The sequence below is a fragment of the Haplochromis burtoni genome, unplaced genomic scaffold, assembly GCF_018398535.1.
Source record: "Haplochromis burtoni strain Fernald_Lab_line unplaced genomic scaffold, NCSU_Asbu1 Contig_159, whole genome shotgun sequence".
In the NCBI taxonomy this organism is placed as follows: Eukaryota; Metazoa; Chordata; class Actinopteri; order Cichliformes; family Cichlidae; genus Haplochromis; species Haplochromis burtoni.
The window spans coordinates 1,156,079-1,173,594 of record NW_024582520.1 but is presented as its reverse complement, the minus strand read 5'-3'; the positions used below and the strand labels follow the sequence as shown (position 1 = coordinate 1,173,594).

The 17,516-nt window shown below is 39.2% G+C and overlaps 1 protein-coding gene across 2 annotated transcripts in view; it reads right to left on the bottom strand.

Annotated features, from left to right (window-relative positions):
• Positions 1–4,919: 4,919 nt before the first annotated feature.
• aff2 (AF4/FMR2 family, member 2) overlaps positions 4,920–17,516 on the bottom strand; it is a 213,120-nt gene continuing 200,523 nt past the window's right edge. For both annotated transcript variants that reach the window (XM_042225097.1, XM_042225096.1), the window contains exons 23-26: positions 16,468–16,561; positions 12,814–12,866; positions 9,764–9,984; positions 4,920–7,906 (exon numbers count right to left, since the gene is read on the bottom strand). In XM_042225097.1, coding sequence (XP_042081031.1) covers positions 7,785–7,906; positions 9,764–9,984; positions 12,814–12,866; positions 16,468–16,561 — 490 coding nt within the window. In that variant the 3' untranslated portion in view covers positions 4,920–7,784. The remainder of the gene's footprint in view (positions 7,907–9,763; positions 9,985–12,813; positions 12,867–16,467; positions 16,562–17,516) is intronic.

Below are 17,516 nucleotides of genomic sequence, written 5' to 3'. Positions count from 1 at the left end.
ATTACACTATTATAGTTTAAAAGCTGCTGCCCTTCTCGAGATTAATTTGGACATTATTAAGAGTCGCGGAGCAGAAACGAGCTTATTCGAGCAACAGTTTTTCACCGCAGGGAACAGAGCGACTGAAAACCTTAAAGAAACTTCCTGTTAAATGGGTCGGTTACACTTGGACCGTTTTGATTTCCCACATGATTTAACACTGTTATGTTCCAGGAAGAAAAGCAAAATAGCAATCACAGAAATGCTACACACAAGGCAGTGAAGGCTTCATGGTAGAAGGTCATGTGATCGTAGAAGGAATATCATGGACTATTTGGAAATATGATCTTGCTTTTTCTTTTTTCCACTTTTCCAATATACTGTAAAATAGAGAACATGATACAACTGAAGTGCTGATTATTAATAGAAATTTTATTTTAGAATAGTCAATATTTTATCTATCCTCGTCAATAGGCATTATAGGAAATGTTCTCGTTGCTTTTCTTTTCAGGACACTACTTTCATGCCAGATGTTTAATATGGGCTCAGAACCATAAGCTCATTAGCCTAGCCTAGCCTAGCTAAAATGTTAAAAGTGGGCTTAATCTTCTAAAATGGGCTAACGATACAGCCACTTAGAACTGCTGGACAGAGACTCCGCCCTCTCTCTCCTGGGGTGTCTCTACTTTCCACTATGAATACACTAATTTTAACTCAATTGCAGAGTGTCTCCAAGAGATGGCGCGTTCTTTACTTCTATATTTTTCAAATATTTTGCCATCAACAGAAAGCGGCTAAGTATCGTACTGCAGAGATATTATCTGAAATCGCAGCATGTTTGTGGCCGCCCATGTTTTTAAGGGCTCTGGTTCCAGAAATGACTTTCCCACTTCCACAAATTCAAGCCTTGAACAAAAGGCTTGAATGTTTATTCAAGCTTTGAACCAAGCAACACAGATATGAAGTGAATCATGACTATGCAGAAATAGCAGACTGTGTACATAAATACTTTTATTGGTGAACTACCCATCCCATAACACAAGGCAGGCGACTTTAAGGCCCCTCAAATGTAATCCTTTTCTTTTAGTGTTGTATAATATTAATTGTGAATATTATGTTGTAGTTTATGTTGTATGTCGCTGTTAAGATTCTGGTGTAGTACCATTCTGAACCACAAGATGGTGCAGAATGTCAGTATTCGTATATGACTTAGAAATTGTACCAAGATATTAATTTATTGTATTTTTCGGACCATAAGGCGCACCGGTTTATAAGGCGCATTAAGCGAAACAAAACAGTCAGATATGTCAAACTTTACTCAACTCATTCTTTTGCTTCCTCCACTTCTGTACCATTGATTCATTAATGTCGAATTTTCTGGCAGCTGCTCTATTCCCATGTTGTTGCAGTATATTAATGACTAACCTCGCATTGCGGAGGGATTATCTCAGTTGTTCTTCTGACTGAAGTTTGGTCCGTTTACAGCATCCTACCATGCGATTGCATTTGTCCCTAACCATCGGGAACCCTCATGTTAACTTTTATCCAGTGGAAAAATAAGTTAGCATTATGCTAACATAGCACATCATTATATACCAGCTAGCCCAACTCCAGTAACCTTACAAACATCACTGCTGTTTAGTTTTCTGTCTTCATTTATGTTGGAAGTGATAGCAGAGCTGTATGTATTCGTTTTAGAGGTGCAGTTTTTAGACTTTGAATAGAGATAGGGATGTAGTTTTCCACTGCTTTCTAGCTTAATGCCAAGCTAGGCTAACTTACAGTGACGTGAGAGTGGTGCTGATGTATTCATCACTTTGTAAGGCAAATCAGAACATTTCCAGAAATGCCAACTTTTCTTTACTAAAGAACATTCAGAGAGATGCTTGTTGGTTATCTCTTGATTATCGATCATATTTCTTGTTTTTGTGAAGAGCATATTAACGTCTCCTTCCACTAACCTCAACAAATTCTTATTTATTGGATAATTCTTATTTGTAACACTGCTGCATGACTCTGACAGTAGAACGAATGAGGACGAACACAAAAGAAAAGAAAACATCTCTCTGGTAGATTACAGGAATTTGAGAAGAAAAAAATCAAACCCTTTATTATCCTTTTAAATCCTGCTAGTTCATTTATTGTATGAGACAGTTTTGGCAATCAAAGCGAATCTGTGATTTTGTGAAATGCAAACAAATATTAGAGACACTCGTCACTACTGGAGAGATTATCAGTGTATTATCGGCTTGCTACCATCTGCTGTCAAAAAATAAATCAGTGTGTTTAGCTCTATTGTAATCACAACAGCAGTGATGATGTTTCTGCCTTCGATAAACAAGTTGACAACTGTGATAATGCAACAGGAGCTAATGGGATATTTAATAAGATGCCAGCAGAATAAAAGGCCATGCTGAGAAAAGTCTGTCTTCAAAATGTTTCAGAATATACCCACATATTGACATTGCATATAAATAAACTGTTGCATGAATTCAACATTTACCATAGCTGTCATGTGACATGTAGCATAGTGGAATGAAACTGATATTTCCCATGTCACAAATGCAATGTTTCTGACTTTTTACAGCATATTATTGTATATTGTACCGCTGCATACAAGAAGAATAAGGGACCATTAAGTGAACTTAACAATAACCATATAGTAACATCACAGTTTCACCATAAAACAAAACAACACCAAACATCATTGAATTGGACTGAGCAACACTGCGGACCAACTATCGACTTGAAACGACTGAGGTCAGAGAGAAACTGTTTGTGGGTAGTGTTTACAGGTTGTTGTAGAAGTTCAGTGGCTCGCTGGGACAATCCTAATTTGGCTTCAAGACCTCAAATAAATACAAGAAACAACTGTAAAAAGCGTTATTGTTAAGCAACAGAAAGTGGAGCTTGGACAGCTGTCTAAATGGTGATTAGTAAGCATTTTAGTCGTTCAGATGAAGAACCATGAGTCCATTTTAAAGGAACAGTTTGACATTTTGGGAAATAGTCTTATTTCCAATGTTTAAACAGTAAAACGCTAGATGTAGCTAGCATCAGCATACACGTATAAAACATGAACGTAGCTTCTAGGTCAAAAAATTAAGCCTTAAACCTGCATTGTCTCTGAAGGCCACCAGATGGCACTAGCTGTGGTTGCTGTTACCGTATGGTGCATTATGTAAGCAGTGTTGCCAACTTAGCGACTTTGTCGCTATATTTAGCAAGTTTTCAGACTCCCTTAGCAACTTTTTTTCTAAAAAGCGACTAGCAACAAATTTGGCGACTTTTTCTGGTATTATTGGAGACTTATTTATGACGACTTTTTGACGTTAAAAACGCGTATCGCTCTTATTCTCAACAAGCAGCGGTGCTGCCGTGGGCACCTCACCCATGCCAAAGCGCTCACAGGCGGAGGATAGTCCACCCCCCGCTGCTATCAGGGCAGCAGATGTTCACACCTGTGCGTCCAGACTGCAAATGAATCGCGCATAAGCGAAGCCGCTGCTCCCGCACTGACTGTAATGCAGTTAGTCTTTTACTGTTATGCTGTTTTGTGGATCACAAGGTTTAAAACTACTTATAAACACACACCCACTCACACAAAGTAACTCCACCAGAGTGCCATTTTCGGGTTACTTTTGCCGGTCCAAGCCCGGATAAAGGAGCAGGGTTGGAACTGTGACATAAAAAAACCCAATAATTGCTGAAAGAAATTTAATTTGTAGTTCTAAATGCAATTTTTACTCACTTTATGTCTCTTCCACGATGTTGTTTCTCTCTCCAACAACTTAGGTTACAATTACATTAGTATGACCAATTATGCAAATTAGGCGATGACGTCATTTAGCGACTTCTAGCGACTTTTAGGACAACCAATAGCGATTTTCCTTACTGAGGAGTTGGCAACACTGTAAGTCTTGGTTATACTACATTTGGATGTGTAGGATAATTTGGTTCCTTAGCTAACTTACTTAGCTAACTAATTTATTAATAACAAGTGGTTCACCAGTGAGCAAGTGGTTTCATGTTTAAACCCACCTGTCCTTGTGGCATCTGGTATTTTGAAACTAAAATTGTGAAAATGGTAATGTTTAGTATCTAAAATGGGATATCATGTTAGCTACGTCCATTTTTTATACCGTTTAAAAAACATAAATTTAGCGTACAACCAAATTCAAATGTAAACCATTTGAATTTTATTTGTTGTATTAAAGCAAGTTATGTATAGGGGGCATAACCACTTGTTTGATATGGTTTTCGCCTACTTTGTTTTAAGCTAATAGCAATAGCTAGTATTAGCTTCCCAGTTATATCAGTGAATTGTGAATATAGCTAGCTAAAAAGGCTAGCTTGTAACTAGACAAGCTAGCTTAGCCTCTTCTTTTTTAAAACAGTCACATCTGATTCAAAAACAAAGAAAGATATAAAGCTTCAAAACTGTAGTTTTTGAAGACTGTTGGGTGGTTACGTCAATCTTTTATACTGAGCTTAAATTTTTTACTAATTTACATAAACTAGCTGTTAGTTATAGGTTTTATATTTCATATACAAATATGAGTTTTTATTCTCAGAAAGAAGTAAGAAAAATATTCCCAAAATGTCCACTTATTTCTTTAAGGTTTAATGTTCTTGAGGTTTCAGACTGTTAGCTGTAGCGTTGTGCATTTAAATGGCTGTGTATTTTCATGAGACGTCGACCTTTGCAACACTGCATGTGACTTATGTAACAAGAAATATACTTTTTTTTTTTTTTTGTCAAAATGGACACAAGTAGTTCTTGGTCTGAAGCTATCATTTATTGCATGCGATGACTTAAAAATTTCAGGCATTTCAGACAAACCTATACTTGCTCAAACTGTCAAAAAGAGAAAACACAGCAACAGATGCTAATTTGGCACATTATCACGTTTGTTTGTTTGCTTTTTTCTTTTTTTTCTTTTAAAGCCAAACCCTGGTGTCTTCATAAACGCCAGTAAAAAGCTTATGGAAACATTTGATTTTACGAAAAACAATCTCATATTTATACCAATATGGTATGGAAAATCATTTAGATTCATTCTTTGTTTTAAATAAATAGAGCAATTCCCACCGGACACAAATAGAGGCACTTGAGTTTCCTTTTTTTTTTTTCCTTTTTTGTTTTTGTCAAAGTGAAAATTACATTTCACATCTGCATTGTCTTCCATACACATTCAGCGATGGTCAAATGATCCAAAACTTAAAAATTCATGCTTAATGTGCTGGATTTACAAAGACCATAATAAACTGATTTGGAGTCTTGATGGCGAACGTGAAAACGTAGAAACAGCGTGGTCTCTTGTTTTTAATGCGCCACGATGACTTCAAAATCACTTTGGCGCTTTGTAAATGCAGCTATAGCCTGCGCGCTGGCACACACACGTAGATGCCCCATTTACCTGCAGCACTTCCTCATTCGCTCACATTGAATCATTCACAAGACACAAGAAACACTGTTTTCAGGAGTCACAGTCTGTACATTATTGTACACAAACATCGTTATTGTTCGGTCAGGTAATGATTTTAAATAGACTTCACAATAAGCTGTACACGTATACACACTAACGACACAGCACAACAAATGTGGGGAAACGACTATAAGACACCCGGCAGTTGATTTGATCTCATTACGTGCTGTACAAAGTCACAGATATAGTTTTTGTTTCTGACATCAGGGCAGAAAAGCCGATGTGACAGTTTCACCCTGTTTACTTGCTCTGCATGTGGGTGGGGGCTTAATTAGAGCCAAATCATACTGAATCTTGTAGTTTTTTCCCCCCAGTAAGTGTTTGACGCCTTAGTTGGTGGGTTACTATGGGAACTAGAACTGAGTGGAATTTCACAAAAGCTCATAACCAGCAAGAGAAGAACCAGACAGATGCTTTATGTGATGGAAGAAAGCCCTTATTTGTAGGTCCAGCAAACTGGATGTTTGTTCTGGTAGCCCACAAAACTGAAACTTCAACTTATACTACAAGACTTTAGATATTTTTGAAGCTTTGCCCTATTGTACCTGTAATGTAGTTTACAATTTTATTTGGTCAAAAGATCCTCATTTAAATACAAAAATCTCATTAGGAAGGATTCCCTTTTTGCTAGTGCTCGTTTGTTTAAACTGTGTGAATCTCGGGCTTTGCCTGGTGGGAGTGGGTTAGACTGTCTGTGTGATACTGAGGAGAAACACAAAACCCAACTGCACTGTGTGCTTTTCAGAAATTAAATGTGGCATAAAGGTTCTTCCTGAACTGCCAATAAGTTAATTTTGCCATTGTTGAGAGTAACAGTTTAACTTCTTTACTCCCAAATTAAACCAGAGTAATAGATATTTTTACTAAACCGAAATGTCATCACGTCACACTACAGTCACACTAGGGAAACTCTGAAACGGTTGCTCTGAAAATGGCGACCAGGTGTCCGACTGCTCAGTCTCCTACTTTGGTGGAATACGATGGTGAAAAACAGGGAGTCACTTTGCGATTGTGAACTGGGTCAAGCTGGCAAATATGTGCAATCTGTTTGTGATAATACATGGATTAATGGCAATAAATCGGTGAAAATATCAAATCTGTTGCCATCTGTCACAAATATGTTGCCGTCTACAGGCACACAAATTGACATGAACTGCAGAAGATCATAGACTGGAAACAGGAACTCAGAAATTCCTCCAGCAAAAGTCACGTAGCTCCTGATGTGGGGGCTCGGCAGTCTTGCTTTGATGTAGGAATATAAGCAGAACGCAACAACCATTTGAGCCGAGTTCCCTGTCGCAAATATGTCAAGTTGTGCTCATCTGTGCAGACTGATTGCAATAATCGAATCTGTCTGAGAGCGACTGCAGTCAGTCTGAGTTGCACTCTGTTTGGAGACAGGTTGCTGCTCGACAGGCAACCTGTCAACTTGTGCAACTGCCTTGCAACTGGAAGTGGTGAAGCAGAGGTTGAGTGCTGCTCAATCTCTGGGCAACCAGCTGATTGCACCGACTCACTGTAAGTGGAACAAGTTCAGTGCAGTCACCGATCAACAGGTGATCCTCCCCGTCACAAACAGATAGCTGTCCTGTTTTCTCTAGTGTGACTGAGGCTTTAAATGTAATAAAGTAACTCTGTACTAACTAATAACTGCAGGTTCTAGCTTTTGGTTGGTTGTTGAGGATCCCTCTTTAAAGACTGAAGATGGAGTGAAATAAAAGAAGTGTAATGAATTTAGCCTCCATTAGTGGTTGTAGCTGAGCCTCTTTACCAGTGTGGTCCCTAACTAATAGATTGGACTGGTACTCTTCCACTTGGATCAATATCAGCCTAAAGCTTTAATTCTTTCCTAATCATTGACACATTTCTGGTCCACTGCTGGTAGAGGTGAGCCTCTGTTGAGGCTCTTTCCCTACATTCAGCCTCACACTTGTCTGTTGGAGAATGAACCCATCTCAGTGAAACTGGGAGATGAGGTTGGGAACATGTGCGTTCCCTTCAGGAGTTAAAGCTACAATCACTTGTATACTGTTGCTCCCCCCCAAAAAAGCAGCATCAGCCAAATTGTTAATATGATCATTTGTATTCTGTGGTTCACAGCTGAAATTCCCAAACTTAGTTACTGTTCACTCCTAATTAAAGGTGATTTCAGCCCAATTAATCCACCTGGTGTAAGCCATTATATTACCATGCATGGTGTAAAGACATTCAAAGGATCCCAGTGGGAACTGAAGCATCGTTCTGGGTCTCATCTCACTTGAGTTCTAGCTCCCAGCCCATTTCTTCTTTTTCTTAATGTTGGCTCTAGTCCAGTCTTCACAGCAGGTGAGCCTCTATGCGGAGCCAGTGCAGTCCCTGCCTTACGTAGCGAACCAGCTCTGTCATGCTGCTCTGCTGACTCAACGGCTCCATCACAGAGTCCAGCTCCTGGAAGAAATCTACGGGAGGGAAGGAGGGAGACAGACAGTGTTACTGAGAGCGCCTCTGTGCTTAAATGAAACACACAAACTACAGCTGGTGTTTTTCCAGTGGAGCTGTGGGCAACATGGGGCAAAAGTCAGGCTCGTTCTTTCTTCATTGCTGGTCCTACAAGCCACGCCTGGCGTCTGTTTTCACTAGTCGACTAGTGAACATTTCTCTGCAAAGGTTTTAAGAGCTTTAACATTCACTTTCATACAGCTCATGTTTATACGGGCGACCACACAGGAAGCAACTCATCACAAATCGGTTTGGTGCTGGTTGGTTGGTAACTGGTAGACGTTACAGACCCTGGTTGCCACGGTAACCTAACATATTAACCACTCTCTCATTTGCCAATCAGTGGTATCCTTCACTCTAATTGGTAGTTGCTTCAAACACACGTTTGTGAGCTGAGGAAAATTTAATTTGGGATTATTTTGCCCGTCAACACTTTAAATCACCAAATGTCACTTTCTGTGGTTGTTGCTTACAACATCAGCTCAAATTGTTTTTTGTGGACACCAGTGTAGACTAGCTTTTAGTCTTAAGGTCGTTGCAAATGGAGAAATTCAGAATTACACCGAACACGTTGTATTTTTGTCTTCAAAACCAAAACCAAAAAAACCCGCACTATAACAAAAGATGAAGTCGACATCGAGCGATGATGAGCTGGTCCTTATATTTCTAAAAACAAAAGGAAGAAACTGAGATGATTTTGGGTTCATTTAATTCTCAAGAGAAGGCAGCAGGGGGAGGATTTCATGGTTTGATCCAGGAGTGCTTTGGTTCATATTTCAGGATATCAGTGGGGCAGCTGAGCTGATCTGATGGGACAGAAAAGTCATTTCTAAGAATCGACTAGCCCGGAGCAGCATCTAGCTGCTCTGTGTCTGAATAAAACAGTATTATTTTACTATTTGTATATTTAGTACTGGTGCAAGTTCTGAGCTATGAGTGCACTTGTTACCAAACGCAGCGACCTGATTGGTCTGATCTTTTTACTCGCATCCTAAAAATCAAATCTGAAAAATCAAGCTTGGTCCAAAAAAAGAAATGCTGCAAGTTCGACCATTCGGTGTGAATGGCTCCATTAAGAATAGCCAAATCCGAAAAACAACTTTAACACATAAAATATTTGGACAGGTTTTAGGTTTCCGGTGTGTAAAGGCCTTTAGTCTAAAAAATACAACAAGAAAACCTCCACAGTAAGTTGGATATAAATGAAAAATGAGTACTTCCACTCAGCGCTCCAGCATGGTAGTAACTTGTAAATCTTAAGATTGGCCGGCCTGTTTGTGATCCTTCATTGACCTTTGTGACTGATAACATATTCTGCTTTGTGTAACCATAATTTACACAAAGTCTTTACAGAGGTCGTAGACCAAGTAGAAGCAGGGGGTGTTCTCATAGAACCACACCTACAACCATGCAGTCGCCCCCTGCTGGCCGACACTGGCTTCATTGTTGGTACCCATTTTTGATATACAGTCTATGGCTAAAACCTCTGCAAAGAGCTCACAGAGAGGATCAAATAAATAATAAGAAATAAATAAGAAATAAAAATAAAAACAAAAACTCCTGCTGAAAGTTTTTATGTGTTCAGCAGTCTTTCTCAGTATCTTCAACACGTGAGTAAAGCTGTTTTACTCAAACTGACTCCTTTACCACATGTATGAGTCACATGTACATGGCATACTTTGCATGCCTGTCATGTTAATCATCATGTATCCAGATGTTAGAGATATGAACTTGCGGTGGTGACAGTAAATATTCAGCAGCGTATTGGCGCCCATGTGAAAATACATCCAGCAGTACGCGCTCTTGTGCCGTCCTACCTTGGCTCTCAGCGGCCAGTCTGTCAGACGTCTCCCAGTGTTCGTAGCTCCGCAGGATGTTGTTTGTGATGTTAACGTGACTGGCAGCCATGTGGTGAATCCGCTGGGGAATTGCCACGCTGCCCGATGACCCCGGTGCACCTCCGGATCCTCCTCCCGCTCCTCCTCCGTTGCTGGCTGGAGAAGGGCTAAGCGACAGAGGAGACGGAGTCCCGTTGACCCTGAAAATATGGAAATGCAATAAGTCCCAGTGACATCACAGGGAGCTCCTGTATGCCATAAAAAAGACCTTTTCACTGTTTTTACCTCAGTTTAATAATTATTACAATGTCTGTGCTGTTTGTATAATTTATATGTCAGGCGGTCAACAAGTGACCGGCTTGTGATCTTAACTCAAGTTAGATGTGATAGATGCTGTAGTTGCAGTCGAGCAGTTTTGCTACAGACAGTATAAAAGATGAATGTTTCCATCTCTCATGACATCTCTCATGGAGAAGTCCTGTTTTGAAGGCTTGAGCTGGAGATTTTCCCCCTCGCCTTCTTGCTGCTTTAAAACCAGCTGTGATGAGTGCGAGTTTGACTTTGAAAGCCAGGACAGCGAGTGCCCATTGGCACGACTAACAGACACATGCTGGATAATCCAGCCTTCAGACTCTAATAAAGACCACGGTTTTAAAAATGAAATTATACAATTACTTAATACATTTTTATTCTATTATACCAGGAAGTGGTTAGCACATTTGTTTGATAAGGAAAAGGTTGCTGGTTTGATTCCAGCAGGACACACAAATCCTCTTTGGGGTTGTCTTAGGAAGTGGATGTGGTGTGGAGCTTCCTGCTGTGGTGTGAAAAGGGACCAGCTGAAAGTAGCTTAACTATAATACTGGAAACCAGTGAATGAGCCAAATCAGGAAAGTGTTTACTAAACTCAACGATGTCTTCTTTTTGTAACCAGGGGAGGCGCCCCCTGCTGGACATTAGATTAAAAGCACTTCGCTTGTTGGACCGGAACTACTTCCATCTTTTAAACCGTCTCTAGGTTTTGCAAGAAAAGTCAAATATTGTCACATTACAGAAGGCAGCAGGGAATAAGAAGGAAACTATTTGCAACAATACTGTCAGTGTGATTTTTAAAGCTGCTCTTATTATGTTTTTCTGGCCATTTGTTGTCAGTGTGGTGTTTATAGCTTGTTCCACTGCCCGCAGAGCAGCATTAAAATTGATTTGCAGCTGTGCTGCTGGTCACCAGATGAATGTAGGTCTAAAATTCTGTCTCCCTTTAGCTCTGTCATCAACGACTCTAAGCGAAAGTCTGACTTTTTATCCGTGGTTTGCCAATGTTGTGTGTTTACAGCTGGAACGGCAAAAACAGCAACAGATGAGACCGAACCAAATCATTTTTTAAGTGTGGCCTCACATCCAAAACAATCAGCTGAAAAATGCTGATGGACCTCCTGAGTAAGTAAAACAAGACACACAGAAATCCATATCAAATATCCGACCTCAGCACACAGACATGTTTGCTTACGAGAGACAGACGCGTACATATAAGGGGACGGATGCAAGGAGCTAAACGAAGGTTAAAGCAGGATTTTTGTACTTATCTACCACGATGGATTTAAGTGCCGACTTAAATCCTTGTAAAACACCTTGTTTTACAAGGATTTTGCATAAACTGTTTAGGAGTTACTGTGATATACTCAACCTGTCCAGGCTGTCCCTGCCTAACATCTTATAACAGCTAGGATAGATGCTAACTCAACTGTGACCCTGGATAAGGATAAACAATCCCTGATTTTAGAGGCTTAAAAACTGGACAGCTCGATCCAATAGAGCAGCCTTTTACTTTCAGCCTCTGAAAATGTGGGACTTATTAGAAAAATGTCTTTAATTCCTAAAACAGTGCAAAACGTTTATAAAACATCTGCACTTTGGTCACATCAGGATTGTCTGTGGGACCGAACTGTACGTGGTTGTTAAAACATCCACCAAAGAAAATAAACACAAAAAAATACAACATACAAATGTGGTCAGAACGAGGTTAATTATTGTGCTCTCAGAATTGTTTTTATACTGTGTGTTCATGTTTTGAATTTTGACTTTGGACTTTGTCTATGTAAATATCAAAAGCCAGACATCAGCACAATTTTTAAGGATTTATTTTTCCCAGTCTGGAAATCATTCCCAGTTACAAAGATTTTCTTGTCACAATGTTACTGTTCAAATCTCTCTTTGTGTCCTGTGCTCCCCCCCCCCTCTTCTGTTTTTCCATTTTAATGTAGCACCGGTATTATCAACATCATATCAGTATTTTATTTGTTTTAAATATGAGGGTGAGCATAAATAGAGAGACGTCATCTTTTCTTTTTTCTTCATGTGGAGCTGTTGGCATGCTCGAAGGAGGTGGGTTCTTTACCCCCCTGTGACTCATGGTCAACGTAAAGAGTAACAACTCATTACATTGACCGTGTAGGAAAATAGATTAACAGTGTTTTGTTATTGGCATTACAGCAAACTATAGAAATGGTGACAGAGAGCTTTGACGTGGATACATTAGTGCAAACTGCTCCCTGTCCTGCACAGCTCTGTGTGTGTGTGTGTGTGTGTGCTCCTGACATGATGTAATGTCTGTGATGTGGCCTTGACCATTGCTGACCCACAACTTGTGCCTGATTCAGTGCCCCCCCCACTCACACACACACACAGACACACACTGAGCCCAGTCCTGCTGCTGTGCAGCGTCATAGCTGTCCAAACTCATTAGCTTCACATCCGCAGCTCCTCCACGCCTCTCCTCCTCCATCTATCATCACTCCCTCCATCACTCCTTCTCACCCAACACCCAGCAGCCCTTCCAGTCTTCTCACATCTACAACAAATCAGTCCCTTTATTTGCTTCCTGAAGGTTTGTTTGAGCAAGTGGCTGTCAGGGTCGACACGGTATTCTGCAGCAGAGCTCCGGTGAATTATAAATTTTCAATTATCAAGGTGCGCGGGGGGGGGGTACTGCATGTGTGTGTGTGTGTGTGTGTCTGTGTGTGTATACTCACTTTCCATTGGTCCTCCAGGGAGAGGGTGCTTGGTGGGAACTCTTGGCTGAATTCTGAATAACAAAAACAGAAATGTATTAAACAGTGTTGTGTGTCTGTGAAGGTTCTCAGTCATCCAGGTCATCGTAGTCAAAGGAGCTTGCAAAGAAAAGTGTCTGGACTTCTTTAAGTTGCTTGAAGACGTTTCACCTCTCATCCGAGAAGCTTCTTCAGTTCTAAGGTCAAATGGTGGAGAGTCCCAGATATAAACCTAGTGGGAGTATCCCCCCACAGAGGGACAAAAGGACCCCCTGATGATCCTCTAATCGCCTGAGCCAAGGTGATGAAACGTCTTCAAGTAACTTAAAGAAGTCCAGACGCTTTTCTTTGCAAGCTCCTTTGACATTAAACAGTGTTGTTTACAGCTCTCCAGCTGTAGAGGAAGGAGTCAGCTCATTCATTCCAGTAAATACAACAAAACAAATTACAGGTGCAGTCCTACCTCCAAAACACTGCACTATTAATAATACGAGGAAAATGCTGGTGAATTTTAAGAATTCAAATTAGTTGGTTTCACAGAAAAATAAAAGGATCGTGAAGAAAAAAATAACAATATTTTGTTTTTTTGTGAAATAGTTAACAACTTGACCTCTTTATGCAAATAAACTTAGAAGATCTGTACTCCAAGTTTTTAAATGTAAATCTTTAATTGTAAACTAATGAGTAGCCACAGCTGTGTGATTAGGAATAGACTGGAAAAACAAACTTGTGCTGAAGTGCACTTTAAGTAAACGTTCCTCCACTGTTAGAATAAAATGCCATTTTGCATACAGCAAAAAACTATGACATGAAGAATAAAAAATGATAACATGGATTAGAAAAACAACACATTTGTCTCTGTGTACTACAATAACAGTACAGCTTAACCTCCTAAGACCTGAACTCTTCCATGGCATGAATTTTTAATTTCTCTTTGATATTTGGGCTGATTGGAACTCGATGAATGCAAAAACAAAGAATCACCAGATTTCTTTTTTACCCAATTTTTGTTTCTAAGAAAAATGAGATCCACATATGAGGATATTTGTTTTAAATTGTGATAAAAACAGAGGTAGTATAATGTCCTCGTAACTGGATATCAGGCTCTTGTAGAGCAAAATTTAGTATTTTGGTCTAGACAACCCAAAATGTGATGTCCACATATATGGACGCCAGGTCCTAGGAGGTTAACTAGAACCCCTACAGCTCAGTAATTATTGCGCAATATCCTGTTTATTTAATTCACACAAAAGTGAGTGTAAAAAAAAAAAAAATAAAATAAAAATCTGGTTTCATGGGGATTATGTACTTTTTACTCACAATTCATTTAGACATGGATCCCAACAGATATCTGTTCATTTGACTATAATGCAAAAAAATAGTCAAATAGTTTGCCCGCAGTCTCCTCCTACACAGTCAGGAGTTGAGCTGCTAGACCCGGTACTGCGGCACAGCTTAGCCCGCTCATTGCTCTTAACTATATTAGATAAAATGATGCCAACTGCCCCTAGCAGCCACATAACATCGCTAAATGTTACATTTGTAACACAATACGAAAATGATCCATTTGTAGCATTTACGCACCTGTAACACTTTAAACATTGTATCACTTTAAGTTTGTTACAGAAAGATGAAATGTAGCAAATACTGAATATATCCATTTTTGATAGCTCTACATTGTGATTTTTATTTATATTTTATTTATGTTTATTTATTTATAGTATGTTTACATTACATGTATAGTTACATTGAAATAATATCAAAAGCTTAATATCAGATAAATAACTGTTGATATGTGTGGCTTTGTATTCAATCAAACAGAAGTTTGCATATCAATGTTTTATTATACACTACAGGGTGAACAGTGTGTGGCTGATCAGTATAAGATCATACTTATTTTTTCATACAATAACTGACTGATATGTTGTCTTAATCCATTTACATTTTTCTATCCATTCGCACTCACATTCACACCTTTGGGCAATTTAGAGTCATGAATTAACCTGACCCCGCTAACTGCATGTCTTTGGACTGTGATAGGAAGTACCCAGGTAGAACCCATGCAAACATGGGGAGAACATACAAACTCCACACAGAAAGGTGGGTTGTTAATGTATGTAGCTGTATCAGTTTGCTAACAGCACAAACAGGATGAGCACGTACTAGCACTAAAAATACACAAACCTTATATATTGCATTCTTCTTACTTTAGTAAATAATCCAGCAAATATAAATATTTTTTTAACTTTATGCATCCAATATAGTTTTGTTTTTGTCAACTTTTCAGTTCATGGATGAAGGACGATGGATCAAGAAAAATATTAATTTATTTATTAAGAATAAAAATCTTCAGTTTGATAGATGACAGGCTGCCAGACTGAAGTATTAGACTTAAATGAATTAAGTTTGTGTTAGGGCTCTGTGTGCAGAGAGGAGGATCCAAACGCAGGACTCAGACACTAACTTGAAACTCAAAGACCTCAGCTTTATTGCTGGTACGAAAGCAAAACATGAAGTGAACATGGAATATGGAGAACAGAAACACACAGGCATAATCTGATGGTACGACGCGACACCGAGCATGGGAAAACACAGGGCTTAAATACACAGGGTAGTAATGAGGGAATGGGCAACAGAAGGGAGACACAGCTGGGGGAGATCAGGGCTAACGAGACGGGGGAGCTAAGCTGCACACACTAACATAAGACAAAGACTTTCACAATAAGACAGGAAACAAGAATTACTAAACCAGATGCAGACATGACACTGAGAGACAGACTAGACACTGAACAGAAACTGCAACACACATGAGAACCCAAAACCTAAGAACTGATCCCTCACCAAGAATAACAGAAACAGATCTATAATGATAATAATAAACAAAGCACCAGAACATCAGAAAACAATCCATAATGCAAAAATAAACCAAAACATAATAAACTCAAAATACTGGGTCCAACGGACACAGAACCGTGACAGTTTGAGGCAATTAATCAGATCAAATCACATTTTCTAATCATGTAAAAGGTATTTTGTAATAAAACCCTTCAGTCCGGCAAAAGCAATGCTAAAACGATGTGATCCTCTGCTGAACTTCTGGACAATAGGTTGTAACGTTAGTGAATTTTGAAAATGCTAAATGAATGTGATAAGTGTATTACAGAAACGGTTAGACTGTTGTTGTGTAGCATTTCCTTTTTAAAATGAACTGCTCCAACTTTATGTCAACACTTACTGAATGTACACAGACTGCGCACACATGCACAGATAAACCCCCCAGTCGGTCGCTTCCCAGAAATCCAATCCCATCACTGCAAATGCAGCACTGTGATAATGACATCCTCAGTAATTAATTAAACTAAACATAATTAATCAAAACAAGCACATTAAACCCTAACAATCCACGGTGATGATTGATGGAGCTAATTAATACATTAATATCAAAGAGAAAGAATGGAATTTAATAACGCCATGCAAAATTAATGCACAGGCACCATGAAAATGAATATGAAATGTATTTGAGGGATTGTAATTGGCTTTGTGTGTTTTCCACAGAGAGAGAGAAAGAGAGAGAGAGAGAGCGAGCAAAGAGGGAAATGGAGTCTGTGTCCAAGTATGTGTGCGCGTGTGTGTTACCTTGAAGTACTCCATGAGCGACCGCGAGTACTTGACAGCGTGGTCTTTCTTCAGATGGAACATCCTCAGATATAGCAGAGACAGACAGCGGTTACTATGGAAACAAAAGCATTAGAAGGCAGATGAGTCCTCTGTACAAATTCCCTTTAAAGATCTATCCTCAATATTATTTTCAAGTCATCCGCACAGAATGCACCCGGACTTAAAACGTGCCCCTCAAATCCTTGTGGATTAGGAAGAACTTCAATGAAATAAGGAATGTGGGAACTATATAATACTGTGAATGGAGAAAAAAACAAAACAGCGGCTGTGAGTCACGGGAAGCTCACACAGTCACAAAAATACAAAAAAACACAGCAAAAACACTATTTTTCTGGGGGGAAATCAAGCTTCCACATTCACTGGGCCTCATGGCTAACAAATCTGAACACATTTAGTGTAATGTGGTAGGATGTGTCAAATACCACATCTTATTTTATTTGTCATGAAAATACTAGGGGTGCAACGATACACAAAATTCACCGTTCGGTTCGATACTTTGGTGTCACGGTTCGATATTTTTTTGATACAAAAAATGTTCATGCTTTTTTAATTTGTCATTTATTAAAATTATAAATATATATTTTAACTCAAAAGTACAGTTTTTAAATTTAATGTTGCTGAAACAACAAAGGGATAAAATAATAAATCTATCTGAGCGAGAAATCACTCATCTTTGGAAAAGAGAGTTTATTACAGAGAAATGTCTCTTTCCAAAATAAAAGCTATACTATACGCTTCTTCTGGGCTATATTCTCAGCAGCATATTAAACATATCAGGTCCCCATAAGGAGAATCATGTGCTAACGGGAGACTGATAGTGACAGCGGAGTGTATGTGTGAAGTACGCAGATACATCTGAAGCGCATTCGGGCGCTGTCAGACGGAAAGTTGTATAGGGATAAATAAAAATTTATCTGTAATGTTGTGAGCGATCCACTGAGCATTGTCAGAAGGAAAGTTGATAAAATAAATTAAAAATTTTGTATTGTTCGATACATATGCGTACC